Below are 23827 nucleotides of genomic sequence, written 5' to 3'. Positions count from 1 at the left end.
TGATTAGAAATTAATATCAGTTTTGTGGAGGATATGCCAATTGCCAAATATCTAAACTCTGGGCATTGCAGTTTCACACCATAAGACTCTAATAAGTTTTCCTATAGTTTTCATATAGCAGTTTGTTTGTTTGGTTTTACAGCAAACCATCATATGGCATCAAAACAGGACAGATGATACTGGCAAACCTTGGGTGTTATTAACTTAAAGTAACACCATAAAGGCATCATATAGAAGTCAATGTGACCCCCGGCATTGGGCCAATAATGACCGAGGGGTATGATTTATATCAATTTTGTAGATGTCAACAAGGCAATGCTCCATGTCAACTATTTAAGCTCTAGGCATTGTAGTTTCACAAAATATATATTTAGACTTAATTGTAATTTCCTGTACAAAACTATATTAACTGAGTGACTACCAAACAAATAATTAAGCGACAATAATCGATTCACAAAATTTGTTCCGCGATGTCGTCGAAAATGTTTAAAGTATCAAAGGGAATTAATTCTGAAGGTAATTTTTTGCTGATCGCAAAAAAACTCATGTCTGAGACAATTTGGAGTTGAACAGGATCAATACGTGATGTAAACAAAAGTAATATAATGTGATTTGAAAGTTATTATTTGACATCCATTGAAAAATAAAATCTATTTCATAAAATTATGACTATATATAAGGTGAAAACTGTGTTGAAAAGTGCTAAATGAAGTTCATGTTACTGAATATAATCAAGTGCCTTGGGAAGAAATGTTTCTTTCCTATTTCTTTTTAACGCGACTTTATTCGAAAAGTTATCGATTATGGCCCATCCGATTGAACCGATGATCGATTGGGACAAATTTCATCCGATTTCCATCACTAATCTTTATAGACTTTAAGTTATTATCTTTCTGACTGTAGCTTTGCCTTGCTTATGTATTCAAATTAACGTTCATTTGAAAATAATGTAACAAAAAACTGTACTCACTTATATATTTCATTTCTAAGAGTGACTGGAGAATATACACAGGGCCATCTACCGTCACAAGTACACAAAGTTCCGATATTGCACCTCTAAGTCCAAAGTCATCCCGCTCAACACATTCCATGCCCTCTTCAAGCAAACTTTTGATTGTAGACTTTGATGGCCACAGGCTTTGAAACTTGACAAGATCACAACCATGTTTATACTCAGAAAAACTAAGCTGTGGCTTCCAAAATATGTTTGAGATTACTTTTTGATTTTCATTTCCGTGTAATATGTCAGATGTTTTCTTAACAGGAGATTGTTCTTCCGGCACTGGTATGACTAACTTGGACATTTTTCTATGTTCTGGTTTGAACACATGGGAATGAAACTGGCCACACTGGCAATTTTTGTTGCTAAAATTTCCTGAGGAATTACTTGAAGAGGAAAACCTGCTTCCTGAACTTGATCCATTCTTTGAAGACCTACTCAATAAACTACGTTTTCTCATTTTCCAGTCAGAGTAATCATTTTCAAATCTTTGTTGTCGAAGTTCTGGGTTACTTATATTATGACCATATTGTAAAGATGATAAAAATGAGTATTTTACTTCAGAATCTGTTGCAAGTCTTGATGGGTCAATATAATCATGAACACTTTTATATATCGCATATTTTCCTTCAGAGCTTGATGACGGCACTACTTGTACAGACTGAACAAATGAGCTTGTGTCTGATGCTGTGGATGCAGATCTTGTACGCTGATTTGAGATATCAACTGACTGAGAAAACTCTTCAACCTGGTTTACAAAGTCCTGCTCTTCCCCAGCACTACTGTGTGACGATTCAAATTCTTTTTCTGGTTTCCTGGAACCCTTACGCAGGCCAATACTTTCCTGATGGTAAAATAATGTTTCATTCAAAGAATTTGGACAATAACCAATCATTTTTGAAAAATTATATCAGGTATCTAAACAAATGATAGGGTGACTGTATCATCTGATTTTAATCAAGTCAATATTAATACATTCTGATGAAATTTTAACAAAACACATAAACATTTATCAGTTTGGCAAGGAAAATTGTAGGTTCTGCTAATTTGATAATTTATCATAAATATCTTTTTTACTTTGGGAAACATGGTTTAGGTTTGGAAGGAAATTATTTCGGGTAGAGATTAATTGTCCTTGGAGAGGTAGGCAGGTGACTGATCAGGAGCATATAGAAGCTTTGTAGGAATGTTGAGGACATCTTGGTTGGTAGAAGCTTGATGAATCAAAATGTTGTTGATGAATCAAAATCTTTTTATAACTGAAAAAAAAAATGAAAAAAATTTAAAGTATAACTTACCAAAACTATTCCAGATTAAACCATTTTTGTCTTTCCTTTCATAACGAGGGTGTTTATAATATATAATATTCAGATTAATTTAAACCTCAAAATGAAATCCCTTTATATACCCATAATTTTTACAATTGCCTGTAAAAATGAGCAAAATATTAAGTCATCTTTTTGTTTGAAGCTTAAAGAAAATTATATTGTTTAACTTTTTTCAATTCTTCAATCTGCATTGTTAACTTCCTTATTTAAAACATCTTCATTTTTGTCTTTATTTGGTACACTGTTTTTTTTCTTTTCATATTATGTTTGCATACTAACCAACCAGGTGTAGACAATAGTTACAGGGTAACAATATAAACTTACATACAATCATTGCATGTCTACTTTACTACAGGTGATGTCAACAACAATTATATCAGGTTTCATAAACAAAACATGATGATGAATTTCAATGATGAAATTAAAATTTATCATTATGCATGCCAATGTATAACTTTAGGAAAAACATCATATTAAAATTTCATAATTAGTTTAAGTATCCCGCAACAGTGGTTGCTGATTAATTTTGGTTTGTTTATATAATAATACTGGAACAATTCATAGCTTAGATGATTATATAATAATAGGGAACACAATTCATAGCTTAGATGATTATATAATAATAGGGAACACAATTCATAGCTTAGATGACTATATAATCATATAATCATAGGGAACACAATGCATAGCTGAGATGATTATATAATAATAGGGAACACAATTCTTAGCTAAGATGATTATATAATAATACGGAACACAATTCTTAGCTAAGATGATTATATAATAATAGGGAACACAATTCTTAGCTAAGATGATTATATAATAATACGGAACACAATTCTTAGCTAAGATGATTATATAATAATAGGGAACACAATTCTTAGCTAAGATGATTATATAATAATAGGGAACAATTCATAGCTGAAATGATTTTATAATAATAGGGAACAATTTATAGCTTAAATGGACTCCACTGAGGTTTTTTGACATGATGGGACTGAAAATATTTTTCCAGATAAATGTGCCATTTGATGTAGATGTAGGATACTAATCTTTGTGCAAAAATTCAGATCATTCGCGCATTTTGTTTATCCAGAATTATTATTCAAATTGTAAAAAAAAAAAATAAAATGAAAAGCGTTTAAACGCTTTTCACTCAAATCGGGCTAAGAAAAGCATAAAAATACGATTTTCAATTTATTTCAAAGTATATTTCTTAACTATCTTTGCATATATTTCTGTTTAAAATCCCCCTGCTCATTCATGTAAGAAATTCAAATGTTCAAAAGGGAACAATTTATAGCTGAAATGATTTTATAGGAAACAATTCATAGCTGAGATGATTGTATAATAATTATATATTTATATGTATGAATGTATTATGATGAGATGATCATGAGTTTAGTGAGTAATCCTTATAAATATATATAATCCTTAATATATAAACTGCTGTTTATAAATATATATAATCCTTAATATATAAACTGATGTTTATAAATATATATAATCCTTAATATATAAACTGCTGTTTATAAATATATATAATCCTTAATATATAAACTGATGTTTATAAATATATATAATCCTTAATATATAAACTGATGTTTATAAATATATATAATCCTTAATATATAAACTGCTGTTTGATAACAAATGAAATACATTAGTGTTTAAAATTATTTTTTGTCCAATAGGATTGCAGTAGAACACATTTACTTTGGTAAATCGGCAAACTGTTTATCAGTCTAGTAAATCGACTATTCATAAAAAATAATTTAAAACACTAAGTTGGTTAAAATTTATTAGTATGTATTATAAAGTAAAATTGGTCTTAGCCTGACCAATTTAATTTTGTAAATACGTACTAATAAACTTTAGCCTAATCATACTTAAATTACTCTAATAACAGAAATTACAAAATTAAATCAATCATGTATAGAGACATTATGTTATAATTCCTTATAGTGCCCATTAGGGGGCTCAAACCTTAAAAGTTAGATAATAAAGCAAGCTGTGGCATAGGTATTTAAAGATTTGGGATTGCGGCCATGTTTCTTTATATCACAACAATACTGGTTTGTTTCATAAATCCAACTTTAAAGTGATTAAAATCAATTACAGGAACTTAATATTCTACAATCAACTGTTAAATTAAATATTGTAATAATGTGAACAATTAGAAACAATGAATTATAAATTACATTTATAACATGATGTTTGTTAAGTAATACAAATATTTCTTTATATTACACAGTCATTAAAAACAGTAAATAAAATATTTATTGTATTGTATTATAAAACATTGTGAAGTTATCAACCCATGAAATGTTGACTAGTGATCACATTTTAAAAATGTTATGGTAAAGAGGATCTCATTTTTTACAATGAACTTATTTAAGAAATTCCCTAAATGATTATATCACAGTCTTGTTTTACAGACATATTTAATATAATAAGTATTAAATTTAAACCCAGGAATCAAAATGATTTTAGAGCTACTTGTCTTTCATGACATGTTTAATTTTATAAGGAAGAAATAATCTTCTGTTTGTTCTGTTGCAGTCAATGAATTTAAGATTTTGAAATAACTGGCCCGAATTCCAGTTTTGAATTTATTCTGCTACATACAATTATTTAACTAAATTTTCTTAAAATTTACCATGGCCCGAACTAATTTACACTGGCCATAGGCCACCGGGCCAGTGCTAGATTTGACAACTGCTGTTGCAAATTCTGTCAATTTTTACCTTGCTCTTATAAGATAAATATATATGAAGAAAACGAAAAAAAAATTATATAAACTATAAATAATAATTATATAACAACAAGAACAGTCACAATATTTAAATGTCATATTTATTAACTTTATTTACAATATGATAAACCTATCTCATCCTTACTTGTAAATTTTACTGATTAAAATGTTTCAAACATAATAATTACTTAACATTACACAAAATATAGTAACTATAACAGAATCAAATATTGAATATATATTTACCAACATTAGATTTGTAACTTTTAGTTTCTAATTTTAAGGATATATTATTATCAAATTGTTTAAATCATACAGCCAACTGGTCATTACTTGCCAGACTCTATCCTAGTGGTATTGACTGGTCACTACTTTCCAGACTCTATACTAGTGGTATTGCCTGTTCACTACTTGGAAGGCTTTATTCTAGTGGTATTGATAGGTGACCACTTGCCACATTATATTCTAGTGGTATTGGCTGATTACTTCTTGCCATACTCTATTCTAGTGGTATTGACTGTTCACTACTTGCAAGACTCTATTCTAGTGGTATTGGCTGGTCACTTCTTGCCATACTCTATTCTAGTGGTATTGACTGTTCACTACTTGCAAGACTCTATTCTAGTGGTATTGACTGGTCACTTCTTGCAAGACTCTATTCTAGTGGTATTGGCTGGTCACTACCTTCCAGACTTTATTCTAGTGGTATTGACTGGTCACTTCTTGCAAGACTCTATTCTAGTGGTATTGACTGGTCATTACTGTGACTAGCAATCAATGGGTTTATATCAAACTCGTTCTTTCCTCAAACCATAAATTAATTACCTTTGTCACTAGAATAGAGCCAGGCATACTGCTGATATCTTTATATAATGGACAAGTCTAAACAATACCATTTAAGAAACTCATCAGGTCAAAGGTTTTATCTTACTGAAGCAGGAATTCTATAAATAGTTACAGGAACATGATAGACTTGACAAGATTGTATTTCTTGACATGTAAACAAACATTTTAAAAACACATAATGATAAATCTTTTGTTGTTATGACATTTCAAATTTGAGTACAGGTTTGAGATTTGACTTCCAATACAAGTTAGTTAATTAAGTCAATTTTAGAAAAATTGACACCAAATCCCTTTTTAAAATTAACTCTGATCCTTAACATTAATTATACAATTTTCTCTTTTTCCTACATGCAATTAAGGAATCTGTATACTTTTGTGACAGGGTGAGAAAAATGTGCAACCTGACCGGAATTCAAACCCGGGACCCTTGGAATACCGTACTGCGGCTCTACCATCTGAACTATCCAGCCGCTTACACATCATCTCCCCTAAATAGTGAACAGTTTTGTACCAGTGTTTTTTTCTCTACTTTGGGAATGGTGCTGGTACCAGACTGATTGGGTAAAAAATGTGTTATTTTGACTTAAATTGGGAATTTTTTATTGCTTTTTTTCAGTTACAAATAAGATTATTCATCATAGTCCAGGTAGAACTATTGAGTGGTGATTTAAATGAATATGTTGGATTTACATGATTTCAGAGAAATCACTTGGCTTTGTGGGAATTTTGAACAGCCATTTTGGGAATTTAAACTTTGGAAATTGGGAATTTTAATGTCTATTTTCTATTGGGAACAGTACCGTTTTAGGGTAGTAGTTATATAAAGAAAAAAAACACTGTGAACTATGACACTTTTACAGCAATATAATACAGGGATAGAATACAAGGACATAATTTTGTGTAAAAATATCTTATGTCATCAAAAAAAATGTACAATTGGATGTATTGCTAGCCAACTAATACTTTATTAACTATCATTCAAACAGTTTATCATTTCTAAACTTGAACTGACTGATACTATACAAAGCCAAGAACCATGCATTAAGAAAATTTCATTGTTTAAATTGACTTATTATTCTAGGCCTCTAAGCTCAAATATTTTTAATTTCCTAGTACACTGATGAAAATTTCATAGAAATAAAATAAATCAGCTGAAGTGCTATCTCAATGATCTGTTATAAAAATTAATGAACTCATTAAAAAAAATAAATAAGATAACTTTATTTATCAAATTAAAAATTTTCTTATGAGATAATGAGACAACATGTCTTGTATATGAGAAAAAATTCTTACTATATACTTAAGTATTCCTATGACATGGAAAGTTTACACTATACAAAGTTCAAATGACATGTCTTTAATTGATATTCATAATATACATAATATACATGATGACAGACTTAATCAGACTTTAGATAACTGAAGTGCTTTCATGTAACCAATCAAATACTTATTTGTCCCTTATTTTTAATCATTCTATTTCTCATTTTGATTACACACTTACTATCGTTTGAGCAGATAGTTAAGTACTTAGCAAATTGATAATTTTCAATTCTTACTCATTCAAAATAGTGTCACTTCTAAAATATAGTTTGAATTTTAAAATATATTCACATTTCTAAAATATAGTCTCACCAATAAAAAACAGTCTCACTTCTAAAAAATAGTCTCACTAATAAAATATAGTCTCACTTCTAAATATAGTCTCACTTCTAAAATATAGTCTCACTAATAAAATATAGTCTCACTAATAAAATAAAGTCTCTATAATAAAATAAAGTCTCTATAATAAAATAAAGTCTCACTAATAAAAAATATAGTCTCACTAATAAAATATAGTCTCATTTTTAAAATATAGTATCACTAATAAAATATAGTCTTACTAATAAAAAATAGTCTCACTTATAAAATATAGTCTCACTTCTAAAATATTGTCTCACTGATAAAATAAAGTCTCTATAATAAAATAAAGTCTCTATAATAAAATAAAGTCTCACTAATAAAAAATATAGTCTCACTAATAAAATATAGTCTCATTTCTAAAATATAGTATCACTAATGAATCTAGTCTTACTTTTAAAAAATAGTCTCACTTCTAAAATATAGTCTCACTAATAAAATATTGTCTCACTGATAAAATAAAGTCTCTATAATAAAATAAAGTCTCTATAATAAAATACAGTCTCACTACAAAAATAAAGTCTGACTAATAAAATATAGTCTCACTTATAAAATAAAGTCTCACTAATAAGATAAAGTCTAAAGAGAAAAATAATAGTATCATCAATGTGATCAGTACAGTGTGAAGATGTTAAAAGTTTGATATATTTTTATGTCTGAACACTCTCTATAATATAAATGGATGGCATTGCCAGTCGAAGCTGTATTAGAGTACAATATTAAAATAACCAGAAAAATATTACATACATTCGTATGTAATATAGGTACGATTGCATACTACTTTTTGTGAAGACTTTTTATGTTTGCTCAATAAAAGTGTAATGTAAAATGAACAAACATGTCATGAGATATTTTATATCTTTAAACATTTTCATGGAATGTAATTAATGTATCATCATATTAAAGTTGCATGCCTTCAGATGAGAAAAATGATTTCAAGGAAATCAAAATATGAAAAGAAAATTCACGGTCAATTCACTGCTTTGAAGCATAATCACAGGATAAAATTACAGGAAATTATAAACCTTTTTAATACACTAAAGGTAGAATTTCATTGTAAGTCATAGTCACAGATTTGAGATATGATCATTTATTCATATTAACATCATTATTGGTTATATATTGATAAAAAAAAAACGAAAGACCGGTAAATTTTTATTACAATAAAATATGAAAAAGGTATTTTCCATCCTATGCGATGCGCCGAGGTTAGCTATATTTATAATTCCCGCCCTAGGTTGCGTATGTGCTTGGGATAATCACTTGATACTGTTAATGGCAGCCATTTTACGATACGAAAATGCCTGGCCCTCCTCGGACAGTTTATCCTGCCACAAAAGATATGAAAACAAGCATTTGATAGTATTGCGGGCAATACAGTAGTCCCCTACCGGTCCCTCAAAAAGTTCTTTAATTGTCATACACTCCTGTGTATTGCCATTTATAATAATATTATAAATTATGTTTATACAACCTTGTCATATTATTACGATGTGGGATTTTAAAGTAAATCCTATAAGGAATGAAGAAGTTGAAGTGAAAATACCAGTTTCTCGAAAAAAATCTAAGTTCAAGGGGGACATAATTCTGGAAATAGTCTTGCTGGAGTATTTAACCTTCTCAAAAATGTCGAGTGATAATAAGAAACATATATATGAAGTTTGAAGTAGATACATTAGGAAATAAAGAAGTTATTTAAAAAAACAACATTTTTTTCCCCTAAAAAATCTAAGTTCAAGGGAGGTAATACTGATATTTTTTGTGCTAGAGTTATAAACCTTGTCACATATGATGTGGTTGATGACCAGAAACTTATATTTAAAGTTTGAAGTAAACACCTTAAGAAATAAAGAACATATAGTGAAAAAGCTGAAAAATTTAAATCAGAAATCTTGAAATTCAGGCTATTTGTTGCCATAGCAACCAGAATTTTCAACATAGGAAGAAAAGAAAAAGATGTGCATAATCTCCAGGCTGCCATCTACCCATATTTCAAGTTTCATAAAAATATTTTCAGTACTTTTTGAGTTATCACTGGATCCAGTCTATGTGTTAAATTTGCCATATTTTCAGACTATTTGTTGCCATAGCAACCAGAATTTTCAACATAGGAAGAAAAAAAAAAGACGTGCATAATCTCCCTACTGCCATCTATCCATATATCAAGTTTCATAAAAATATTTTCAGTACTTTTTGCGTTATCACAGGATCCAGTTTTGTGGACGGACGGACTGACGGACTGACAGACTGACAGACGGACAGACGGACAGACAGACGGACGGAGGGTAAACCTAAAGTCCCCTCCGGTTAAACCGGTAGGGGACTAAAAATACTTGCAATACTAAGTTTGTTTGCTACACGTATAAAGATTATCGATTTACTCTTTGCAAACCTTTTCTCTGCCTGATTGTAATAATATTGATGTGTTTTCATTGGCTTAAACCATCACGTTATCAATACACATAAAGGCGTGAACTAATATCGTGTTCATTAAAATTATTCCGTTAATAGACATATAACAATCTTATTTACAAATGAATTGATAAAACAACAATCCCAGAAGCATTTGAGATAATAACAATCATTGGAAAAAAATAAATGCATATAAATTGTATATTTGTGTATGACAACTCACCCCCTAAACAAAACATAATAGACTCAACCAAAACAAGCGTCTGCTTCTTTACCTAACTATGTAGTTGCATGACCATGATCAGCAATAGTAAACCAAATGTAAGAGCTAAAGCTATTGTAAAAATAATACTATGACCACAGCAGATTTCGTACAGAAAATATCTATTGTCATGTACAAATATTCTGCCATTTTTGATAAGTCGTACTATTAACATAACATCAAGTAAATAAATTCTAAATGTACAATCATAAATTCAACTTGAAACATTTGATAAAGATTTAGAAAATCAAAGAAAAAGGGGAAAAAATATAGGAAATTTTCGCAAGGGTTCAGATGAAAAAGACAAGTAATGACATATGACCCGAGTACGGATATTATTCACATAAATTATATAAATAATCCTGGCTTACAACAAGGCTTATAAACTGTCAGTGATTTTGGAATCATTGTTATTTCGGCTGTAGAATAGAATATGTTTTCAGGTTTACTGCTGACTGTCATTTGAGGCCCTGATGAATTATGAATCTTTCAATGACCTTTACCTTTAATTTGGCTTTAAAGGTGAAACAATAGATCAACTGAGAAGGGAATATTAACATACTTATTACAAGTTCTCAAGACATGCGATAACACCCAGCGACCCTGGCTATTGGCTATAGTATTTGGCTAATGTAATTAACTAAGTTCAAAATTGTTTAAAGCTATACAATTTTTTCTATTTTTTTCCTGCATGTAATAAACAATATGTTTAATTTTTATGGAGGGTTATCTTGTATCAAACTCCTTAATTTATCCTATGTCAGTTTGCTATATTGACATATGATTATTGAACAATTAATTTATCCTATGTCAGTTTGCTATATTGACATATGATTATTGAACAATTATGATAACAAATGTGTTTATCCTATGTCAGTTTGCTATATTGACATATGATTATTGAACAATTATGATAACAAATGTGTTTATCCTATGTCAGTTTGCTATATTGACATATGATTATTGAACAATTATGATAACAAATGTGTTTATCCTATGTCAGTTTGCTATATTGACATATGATTATTGAACAATTATGATAACAAATGTGTTTATCCTATTTCAGTTTGCTATATTGACATATGATTATTGAACAATTAATTTATCCTATGTCAGTTTGCTATATTGACATATGATTATTGAACAATTAATTTATCCTATGTCAGTTTGCTATATTGACATATGATTATTGAACAATTAATTTATCCTATGTCAGTTTGCTATATTGACATATGATTATTGAACAATTAATTTATCCTATGTCAGTTTGCTATATTGACATATATGATTATTGAACAATTAATTTATCCTATGTCAGTTTGCTATATTGACATATGATTATTGAACAATTAATTTATCCTATGTCAGTTTGCTATATTGACATATATGATTATTGAACAATTAATTTATCCTATGTCAGTTTGCTATATTGACATATGATTATTGAACAATTAATTTATCCTATGTCAGTTTGCTATATTGACATATGATTATTGAACAATTAATTTATCCTATGTCAGTTTGCTATATTGACATATGATTATGGAACAATTAATTTATCCTATGTCAGTTTGCTATATTGACATATATGATTATTGAACAATTAATTTATCCTATGTCAGTTTGCTATATTGACATATGATTATTGAACAATTAATTTATCCTATGTCAGTTTGCTATATTGACATATGATTATTGAACAATTATGATAACAAATGTGTTTATCAATACAAGTGATGTCAAAAATATTTTATAAATAATTGAGATTATCAATGTACTTGCACCAAATGAAATACATGTTAAGATATAATAATAATATACCTAAATGTCATAAATTTTCTGTAAAAGATGATGTGCACTGGGGAATATAATTTTGCAGAATACATACAAGTGCAATGCCTCGTGCTAATTTCTGACTTTAAATTCTATGTAAATTACACACTTGATATATTTATCATATTATCATATCTGAGAAAAATACAACTTACCAGAAACCTTCCAGCCATGTTGAATATTTTGATCTTTTCTGAATACTGAACCGTCAATTTTTTACGAAATTAATATGAAATGTATTTCAATATTTTCTGTTCTCTTTGTAGACAAAATTTCTGAAAGATAAGAAAGAAATAAGCTGATGTAAGTCAAGTAAATTATGTGAAAATATAGAGAACAAAGACAACTGAAAATGAAAATTAAACAAATTCTACAATATATACCCAAAAAAGTAGATAATAAGTAGTAGGTGTTCAGCGCGTTGATTGGTCACTACCCCCGGGCCAACCCCCCCTCCACCCACTCTACAACCCTCCTACCTCTCAAAACCATGTAAACTGCAGTATTTTTCATTTTAAACATGTTTTAATAATTGGTACATGCTTTAAATTCAATAACCTTCATCTCCCACAAAAAATAAAAAAAATGATATATAATATATTTAGTAAATTAATATATATCGTCGATGTATGTAAAATCGCGGTGTATATAAATTCGCGGATTTTGTTTACACTTGGATAATCTCGTAAAATCTCGTCGCACCTGCCCGACAATGACGTAATATTTCTCGCAAAATGTGTCTACATATGTTTCGTGTATCAAACCATCACAAATCACACAAAAATGGGCAGTTTATTGTTTATTTTCTAATAAGTATAAAAAAACATGATTTTACTTATGCCCAAATATCTACCATATAAGTAATCCATTTCTATTTACTTAGAAAAGTTTGTCTTCCGGAAATTTCTTCAAGATGTGAAGGTCAGTCGGCCATGCTTTTTTCCCCAAACCGAGGCTATGAATATATTTACTGACCGATATTGGATACCCATATCAGCTAACGCAAAAAGTGTCATTTCCTTCATTTAAAAATTAATTAGGTCTAACTTTAAGCCTATTTGACCAAAATATAATTGACATAATAACTTTTATGTCATCATCAAACTTTAAGATGTAATCACATGTTTAGATTACAATGTGCAAGCACTTGACCTACTTAAATCTTTTGACGGAAATGAGGGTCATATGGGGAGGTGAAAATCGAATTTTTCGGCTGTTTTAGTTTTTTTACTACTTCTTACATGTTTACAAAATTAAACTTCAAATAAGAAATAGATATAAAATATCAACATTATTCTGAAAAATTGATATTTTCTCAGTTTAAAGTGACTGGAATTTTTGTCATGTGCACTGATTTGACCTACAATGACGTATTTGTAGTCGTCCGCGAATTAACATACAGTTCCAATATGGCGGCGGTCATGACAGACGCTTATTATTTAAAGTTACCACTGACAAATACGAGTGTAAGTTGGTGAAACTTGAACTGACTTGAAATTGAAAAAGGCCAATTGTAAGCAAACATTATGTGTATAATTTATTATATATCTTTTTTCCACATTATTTCTCACAAATGTGCCTAATACCGCTAATATACATCAATCAAGGATATATTAATAATATATTTACCAATCAACGCGCCAAACACCTATGGCCGAAACCACTACCTGTTTTATAAGGGGGTTTTATTATATAAGATCAGTTCTCCGAACAACCACTCTCATCGCTAGCCCGCATAGCTCAATCGGTTAGAGCGCGAGACTTGTAATCTCGACATTGTGGGTTCGATTCCTGGGCTGGCCAACTAAAATGACTAATCAGTCTTTCGGATGAGACTTTAAATCGAGGTCCCGTGTATGGGTGCTTAAACACTTGGCACGCTAAAGAACCAGGAGAAGCTTCTGGAATTGGGGCATCTTTCTGTATCTGTGCACTATCCTCCAAAAAAATAAAATGACTAATACTGTGTTAAATATGGCTCCGCCCCTGTCGTTAAATGAATAACGAGTTTTGAAAACGTTGATAAAACTTTGTTTATTTTATTTCACTCTATAATTTTTCAAGCGAAATAAAGATTATTAAAAGTGAAATAAATGTAAAACTTAAAACGTTTGCGACATTAAAATAGCGTACTTGATTTGTTTGTTTTGCACGTGCTGTTTGGCGCTACATTGTGACGTCACGTAAACAATACTTTAAACGTCTGTACAGCGTTAACGACTGAATAAAAGATATTGGTGTTCGGATTCATTTTCTTAGTTAGACCATTTTCTTTCATTCTAGATAGTTTTCACAACAAAATTCGACAAAAAATTGTTTTAATTTATCAGATTTTTCAAACAAAATGGCGCCTTCAATTTTCATTTTACATTTCCGTTCGATATTTTATCGACAGCTTCCGTTATTCTGGTTTCCTGTCCAATTATGGTTCCCATAGACGTGCGCGGGTGACCAGTCTACACATCCGTTTTCAGTCAGAATTCCTCAGTTTTTATCGTTATCTTTAAATTCGAAAGGTTGCGATGTGTCCAATTCGGTACTTCGAACGAAAGTTTTCAAAACCATCACTTAGCAGGTACTCGCGTTACCGTAAAGCTCGCTTTGCGAGCAGGCCCTTCGGGCCAGCTCGTCGAGCTCGCTAATACTCTTCTGGAGGACTCGCCCATATGGGCAACCGGTGACGAGTATAAATAAACGCAAATACACACACACCACTCTCAGTCTCACCCGTATCAGCGTATCGTGAAAATTTTACAATTATAGCATGGCAGCAAGGAAAAAAGCTAGAGAAGATAAGGACAGATGTACAGGAAATATATAAAATACCTTTTAACTTATTTAGGTTTTCTAACACACATTTTAACAATATTATATCACTCGATCTATTTGAGGCCTCTCTATTTGTTTACAACCAACAAGTTGACTTCCGGATTAACCGGCGTCAATAATAATACAGTTTTATGCAAATAATATTTGTATTATACCACTAAATGTTTAGAAGGTAACATGTACCAAATATGTAGCGTGTACAGAGCGGTTATTAGTGTATTGCTACAAAATAAAATCTGAATATTCTTAAAGTAAATATATAATTTTTCTCGGGATACTTATCCTCATGATTGGAAAATAACTATAAAAAAAAAACATTCCATGCAAAACAACAATCTTAATTTATTTTTTAAATCATACTAAACTGTGTATTCTAAGAAACCATTTATTTTTTCAAAAACTATTCTCACCCAAATGACAATCAAAAGCTAGATCTATAACCTATCCTTCATTTCCTTACTTTTACATTACAATCTGTTATCCTACATTTCTTTCCAAAAATACAACACTTCAAACATTCGTAACAAATACATGTAGTTCCTCAGTAATCATTTGCCTTCCTTACTACCAGATATCCGTGATCTATGTCTACTAGTAACTATAAGCTTTAACTTCAACCGTAATACAATGTACTGGTCACAGATTGAAATTATATGTTAATGGCAGCTGTTGCTTTCCATAGTTTTATTTAAGCGGAAACATCGTGCTCGCGCGTTTTAATTTCTGCACACTGTTTACTTTTCCTGTACCGCTCACTCTTTACAGTTAATATATTTATACGACTATACCCCCAGCAGATCTATTCAAAAGTGTCTTCTTACGTCTGTAAGAAGACACTTTTAAATAACCGTTAACTTACTTCCCCCATGGATTTAATACAGTTGAAATATACGGTGGCCTGTTAGGCCCAGTTAAAGGACTCCTATTGACATTTTTTTAAGTCTTGCCCCGCCTTTCTGTATTTTTATAGATAAAGTAGCAAGATTTTACATTCTCGCAAGAAACTTTTCGCGCCAGTAATCGTTGAATTTGTCATACTTTAATCCTCGTGCGAATCAAAATGTATAAATCTTCGCGATGATTAACCTTAATTTTCGCATGTTTCTTTCGAGAACTGTATCTTAATTGCAATTTACAAGTGTTTATGGTGAAAGTTCTTCGAGAGAGAATGTTAAATCTCGCTACTTATCTATTAACAACAGTCAGTGCGCTCGACTATTCTAAGTGCTTGATAGTAAAATAAGAGCCTGAATAATGTAGAAATTTCTAAGTTCAAAGGGGCGAAAGTTCTGTCAAAATTCACAATTACAATAGTTTTCCCTATTTTTTGAATAGTCGAGCGAAAACAAGAGATTTGGTCAATCCTAAATTGTAACAGCTAGCTAGGCGATATGTTAACTGTCTCGAACAGAACACCATAGAAACCGACGGAACTTGTAGCGAACTTGATAGCGCAACTCATGGGCATCGAGAAATGAATCAAATAAATTGGATGGCCATTTCCAGGAACAGAGTTACATTGACGAAAGTAACAGTTGTTCGTTGTGGCGCAGTTATATGTCGCAACGCCGCTAAATGTCGCACTTACCGCTAAATGTCGCACCATTGCCGCTAAATGTCGCGACCGCCGCTAAATGTCCCAAAATCATTTGCCGCTAAATGTCGCAATGTTAACGTTAAATGTCGTACGAATTTCCCCTACCGTTAAATGTCGCAACACTGCCGTTAAATGTCGCAAGACGTAAATTCATGTTAAAATCATGATTAAAAGTAGTATTATTTTACTTTTTAACGCTCTCATAGTTATTTTTTTTACTGTAATTGCCATTTAACAAAAAGTATCTTTGTTTTAATTGTTTTCTTTTATGAACCTAAATATCGAGGTTTTGAGCTGCTATGTAATGTAATCTTGACGCTAGAAAGCGTATTCTAGAAAGATACAATTGAAATTCAATTCTCAATAGATAAATATTTTTCTTTTGTCTCCCTTTTTCATTTATAACCCTGATTGGCAACATTTTAAAGGTATTATGATATTGTCGCTATCAGAATCCGCTTTAAGTCATTTCATTGATTTGAAGACTTTTTTGTTGCTAGTGCTAATAGTTATACAGTCATAAACGGGCGGTTTAAGCCCCATTTACACAGTCCCGGTTTGGTGTCCCGGTTTGCCACGGTTTAGTCAACCGGGATCAACCGTGGTAAACCGGCGTTGGGCCGTTGCGATTCCGTGAAGTAAACTGAAAGATGGCCACGGTTGTATTTAAATGTTAAATACAACCGGGGCTCACCGGCACTCACCGGGAGGAATCCCAAAACCGTGTTCTGTCGTCTGGAACAGGGAATTGCCGGGAAACCACCGTATCTATACAGCATCCATACCGTGACAAATCGTAGTAAACCGGGATGCGTGTCAATCAATGTCCAAACGGCAAAGCCTCGGTGATGACACGATGTTGCCACGGTGAAACAGGCAGAGTTACGGTAGAGCCAGTGTACATTGAGGTCATAGGCAACAACGCTCCGGTTGGAGCCGGTAATGTCCCGGATATTGCCGACAAGGAATGGTTATACAACGGTGATAGACGGTGGTGTAACGACCTCATGCCGATAACAGGAAATTTAAAGAACAGGAATATATAAACTTGAAGTGTATGGCATGTCAAACGTTGCAATATAATTTTTGGTCTATATCCAATATTTATATTGTATAGCTCTAATTTTATATGCTTTACCATTATATTTATTCTATCCTACTAAATATATTTGAGCCGCGTCATGACAAAACCAACATGATGGGTTTGCGACCGGCATGGATCCAGACCAGCCTGCGCATCCGCGCAGTCTGAACAGGATCCATGCTGTTCGCTATCAGTTTCTTTACTTGCTATAGGGTTTGTTAGCGAACAGCATGGATCCTGATCAGACTGCGCAAATGCGCAGGCTGGTCTGGATCCATGCTGGTCGCAAACCCATTATGTTGGTTTTGTCATGACGCGGCTCATTTGTTCATCCAAAAATATTTGTGTGCGATAATTTTCTATATATATATATCAAACATATGAATAACGGATGATGCTAATTAAGAATACATTGAAAAAAAAATTCTTCCAAACAAGAATGTCGGAACGTCACGAAATTCGATCAATAAGAAATTGTGTCAAAAGTAAGTCGAGAAACTGTCTAAAACATAAAAAGGGATATTGGAAAAAAGGAAAAGGTTAAGGTAGCCACAGCACAGTTTTTGATTAGAATAACTGATTAAGAAAGGGTAATTGAGAAATTGAAAAAAAAGAAAAATAAGGGAGAGGCAGAAAGAAGAAATTTTCAAGGACGTTGGTGACGTCAATCGCCGAGAGAGACGTTGAAAAGTGACAGGCGATTGACTGCGGACATTATAAACTATGTTCGACAGTAGCTACTGGACTGTGTAATAAACTCTTACTAAGGAATTTAAAAAATGAATATTAATGCAATTATTATCACACTGGCCATAGCTTTTGCAGAATCGGTCGCGATGGAGATTTCGTCGCAGAAGCGCTGGATAAAATATGGCCGTTTGCTGCTGTCATAGATGTATATGGTCTACGAAATAGTGTGGTCTAAAGGGATAATTAGCCTAGAACATTTTTGGCATACTTTTAAAGATAAAGCATAGTGTTTAATGTGACATAAATCAATTCAACTTAAAAGACAAAATGTTCTAAGTCACATTGAACACTTTGATTTTAACAATTTTTGAAAAAAAGTTACAACCAAATGTTTTCTTAGGTTTTTAAGCAAGGAAATATTAAAATCCACATTTCTTTAACGATATTGAGTTGTTCTCCCGACACCACGTTTAGTAGTTTTTATATTTTCAAAATCCGACAATAAATAAAAAAATATGCAATACTAAATCTTTACATGCTTTTTTCTCAAAAACAACAAAATGGCACTTAGAACAAAACGTTTTTTCAAGCGACGATATATAATATATAAATATTTATTACATGCTTTTCGGTAGTTTATAGAAATATATCAGTGATATAAAACTGGTAATTTCACTGTTTGAAACAGTGAAATTACCACTTTGATAATTTCACTGTTTTGAATTTAAGCCCCTTACGTTGTTTCAGTGAAATACCAGCGTGCACAGAACTGGGTACCAACTTAATGACGTGACGTCGTAAATGACGTCACGTTGTATTATTAATTGGCGCGCTTATCATTCAGTATTAGGTTAAATGTCTTTGTAAAACGTTTCTTTGCATATAATAAAAAGAAAATTTGTTTAGTTTAGTGTAAGATCGAAATATATTTCACCTTGTGAACACCAAAAGTTCATATTTCACTCGTGGCTGCGCCACTCGTGAAATATACCTTTTGGTGCACACTCGGTGAAATATATTCCGATCTTACACTGAACTAAACAAATATCCTCTATATCTTCTTGTTGGTATTTTTCGTTTCATATAGGGGATATATTCCGATTTATGTTCCATGTATTTTGATGTAAATGCATCTTAGGGGCCAGTTACACCGACGGTCGGTCCCCAATCGGTCATTTAATTTTAAATTTACTCGTTGTTATGATCGGTTGTCATGCGTGATTTTATTTCTGGTTTTCTGTGTAAACGGCCATCGGTGACAGAAACGGGGTTGGGTCGGTGATAAAAATGCTGAAATCCTATCGGTTTTTATCGTTTGTAAATCGGAGCTCAATCGGGCGTAACGCTGATTAATCGGTGTTTGATAGCTAGTCATCAGTGGTTAAACACTTTCCGTCAGATATGGCCGGTGATTCATATTTGGTTATCTTTATCCGATCGGCGATATCGGTGATTAAGAGCTTGCATATCTCATGATATAGGTTGCTGTCGGTTATCTGTAAGATATTTTCACAGATCGAGAATTTTAAACATGTTTAAAAAACCCAATCGGTAACAATTAGTATGCTAAGTGTTCTATCCCATGATTCAAATTATCGAATAAATATTTTTCAGTAGAACTATACAATAAATATTTTAATTATACAATAAATATTTTCAAATATAGAACATACATATAGAAAACACAAATATTTTAATGATGAATAAATATTATGGTATATAATATAAAATTAGAGTTATACAATATAGATATTGGATATAGACATTTTTAACGCAATAACGATGTCTACAGTCTATCATACTTTAAGGCTTTAATAGATGCGATTTCATGTTATGTCACCCAAAAAACATTAATTCTGGGATGACTTAAGGCGGTAAGTACTGAAAACGTGAATTTATTTTTTAACAGATCTACGAAAATGTGTGGGACTAATAATTCAATGGTCAAAAAAGGGCACACACATGTCGTTTGTTTAAGGTATCATTAGACGACTTTTTCATCAGTAATTTAAATTGAAACAGCAGGGTGTTATAGATAAAACTTTATTACCCCTGTATTACATAATATTACACAATTTGTATTGTACACTTCCTTTGAATAACTGGATTGGTCAGGCGGCAAGTGTCAAACAGATTGGCACGCCAACGGTTGTTCATTTAACCGGGACTTTTTTAAATACCATGATATAATTAATCAGTTACGCTTATTAAAAATGGTTATTTATGTAACTTTTAAATATACCGATCAATGTTTATGGATTTTGAGAAGGGAAAAATTGTGTGACGTGCATTATTAAAAATATCATGTATTTTAATACCACGGATTTATATTATTTAATATAAATCGGTGGTATTTACGAAGAAGCGGATAAAATGTGTGTTATATCTCTTCCAAACAACCCACCTTAACTTCTAAAGATTTTGAAAAAAATGATTAATTATTTGAAATCTATTTATGTGACTTATTTTTTTTCTGTTTGCATCACAGGCAAATCGGATAAAAGATATATATAATCAGGTATATATTGAACATATTGAAAAATGCATTATCACCTGTTCTGATATTTTTTCAGAATTATAATTAATCTCGATTTCATGTTTTAAAATTTCTTTTGTTTTTATATAAACTATTTCAACAGCAAATAAGTTGATTTTTCATTTGCTATTAGATACATTAATTTACACATCTTCTTTAAAAAATGATCTCAGCTAGTGTGAGGTCCGTGATCGTAAATTCTTAAACAAGTATCTTTTCCTAGCCTGGGATTCAGGCGTTGATATTTTTTTGCTTATTCATAAGGCAATAGAAAATAAATTCCCAGATTCTCATCCCCGCCCGCCCGTCAAAAATTGCTCCGCCCGAACGATTTTTATTTAAAAAAAAAAAGAAAAAAAGAAAGAAAGAAAGAAAAAGAGCGAAAGAAAAAGAAAGAAAAAGAATTATTTTTTTGCTTGATTAGTGTGTACGGATGCCGAGTATTTAAAGTTTATATTAAAGTCTTTCATCATCTGTGTGGCCGAAAGTCCGTCATTCTCGGTCCTGGCTGAATAAAGATCGGATCATGTGCGGGCTGAGATAAAATTTCTTACCGTGAAAAATCCTCGGGTCCAAATAAAATTTCTAAGAGCTAAAAATAACCTGCTTTGATAGTTACAATGAAATGTGTTAAAGAACTTTAACTATATTGAAGTTTGAACGACAAAAGACCAATTTTGGACAAGTCAAATATAGTCAAATAAACAGCAGTTCATAACAGCATCGGTATAAATTTTGCCGTAAATTACAAATTTTGAAATTTTGTTTTACAATGCCTTTTGAAAAAGCAGCTGAATACCAATTTAAAAATACTCATAAAATAATTAATCTGATAAAATCAAAATCAACAACAACTAGAATTGTGAATGGTTATGCAGGAAACAGACATTTTTTTGTTTGTCACATATTTTCGCGATGCCGATTTTTATAATACAAAAAGAAGTCACCAAAAGGAAGCCTTGTATTGATAAAATTTGTCCAATAACACTTTAAATATAGTTTATTTATTAAATTTACTTACTGTATTGTTTACATTAGTTTAGAATGAGACATTTGCCAGTGTGTGTTGTACAATGGATATTTTCCTAAGGGAGGGGGTGCGTGGAATCACAGATATATTGTACAATCTTCATGATGGAATTAATCAAGAAGAAACAGCAAAATTGGGAGTCTGAGGATTTTGAAAATCCTAGTGAGGACCATGATTATTTCTTCCGTCCACATTTTGTTTTGTTTCTTCATTGAAAGCCACATTAAGAAAAGCCGTCATTTTGACATTTCACCCAGGTTCTGTTATCATATAATACTAGAAATGTCACGGCCTGAAATAATCATCTGAACCAAAAATAAATAACAGGGTGCTGGTCCTTGTGGCCTTAAAAATGAATTTCGCGTATAATCTTCATGGTCAGCGTGCTGCTTGATTTGTATGTAATCTTTATAATATCTTTAGTCATAAATAAAATAGCTTTTTAATATAATAGGTAAATCTCTGTACTTTCTTTGCCAAATTTTCAATGAGCTTAGATGTTATTTTTGCAATAGGATTGTCTTTTTGTGTAGCTTCATTGATTGAATTAATTAATTTACTCATGTAAAAGCACTTTTGATCGGCATAAGCATAGTACATCTTTATTCAACTCTTATAAAATTAAGATGTCTTATTATGTAACAATACATGTAGATCTATATATTTTTTTATTTTGTCAAAACATCAATTGGTTTGATGTAAAAGGTTCAATAAAACAGCTAGATCATTACAATCAAGATAATTATTATCATGTTGCTTCCATTCTCAATCTGAATCTATATATATCTTACATACACATAATGTTAGAACCTATTATATAGAACAAATTCCCAAATATTGACCTCTTCATGTGTAATTCCAGACCGAGAATGGAAAATAAAAAATAAAAATTAAAATCCACCCACCCGCCCCATTTTTTTTCCAAAATTTGGATGAGAATCTAGTTATTTATTTTCTATTGCCTAACTTACGCGCTATTTCATACCCGATCGTCATAGATAACACATCATCTCTGGTTTTGATAGTATCAACTCGATTTGCCGAACAGAAGCACATAAAAAAATCGACAGACTGGAACCCAGGCTAATCTTTTCCATGCCTTTTTATGACATTCTTCGCCACAAAGCTACACGACATCTTTTCTATATTTGTTAAAAGCTATTTCATATAATTTTTTATCTTTTACCTTGAACTAACTCGGTATTGTCTATGAACTTCTACTATATTTCTATGTAGGGCGAAGGATTTTCTGCCCTACGCAGATTGCGCATGCGCGAGAAAATTCTAATTCCGGACGATTTTTCATAGCAACGGACCGAGTCGTAAAAAGGGCTATAGGACAAAAAATTTAATTTATTGAATATTGCAACGTTTAACATGCCATATTATGTAAACAGAATAAAATGTTCCAGAACAAAATATTAGTTTGCTATTTTAAGTAGGGTTTTATCCTTTTAGCAATTTAGCAATTTTTGTGCATGCGCCACTCGCTTTATCATTTTTATTTTAAACAAGCATTTTGGAAGTATTCTTTTTTTTTTTAATCCAAACAATACTTTTTGCATTGTATATATAGCTTTATACACTTTAAGGACCCGAATGATTTGGTGTATATCGAATATTTTTATGGTTTCGAAGCCCTAGGGTAACTACTAGTGTCCTTCGGTCCGACTTCACTGATCGTTGGCCTATCATTGGACTATGTGCTTTCAATTCTTTCATTTATGACAACATAAGACACATGCCCTGGGCCTAGAAACACATATGCATATTGTTTCACAATAACAAACAGGGATAGAACCCCTTATGTATCTCAAAAAATGAGCATCGGTAAAAATCGGTGAATTTCCGCTGCTCCAGATGTGAAGCTTAAACTTTTTAAACAGTTATATAAAATTCAATCATTTTTTTAAGAAAATCGAAATGTGATTCTACCCTCCTGACT

General features: G+C 31.4%; 1 protein-coding gene across 4 annotated transcripts in view; it reads right to left on the bottom strand.

Annotated features, from left to right (window-relative positions):
- The window catches only part of LOC132739343 (ankyrin-3-like), a 70020-nt gene extending 54973 nt beyond the window's left edge, over positions 1–15047 (bottom strand). For 3 of the 4 annotated variants that reach the window (XM_060727038.1, XM_060727040.1, XM_060727041.1), the window contains exons 1-2: positions 12272–12391; positions 971–2259 (exon numbers count right to left, since the gene is read on the bottom strand). In XM_060727038.1, the coding sequence (XP_060583021.1) occupies positions 971–1895 (925 nt within the window). In that variant the 5' untranslated portion in view covers positions 1896–2259; positions 12272–12391. Of the gene's footprint in view, positions 1–970; positions 2260–12271; positions 12392–14942 lie in introns of those variants that run through there. The other variant, XM_060727039.1, reaches the window with a different exon arrangement.
- Positions 15048–23827: the final 8780 nt, after the last annotated feature.

Source organism: Ruditapes philippinarum, unplaced genomic scaffold, assembly GCF_026571515.1.
Source record: "Ruditapes philippinarum isolate M1 unplaced genomic scaffold, ASM2657151v2 ctg607_1_1_1_1, whole genome shotgun sequence".
NCBI classification, from domain to species: domain Eukaryota; kingdom Metazoa; phylum Mollusca; class Bivalvia; order Venerida; family Veneridae; genus Ruditapes; species Ruditapes philippinarum.
The sequence above is the reverse complement of the archived record's forward strand: the minus strand, read 5'-3'. Positions and strand labels throughout refer to the sequence as shown.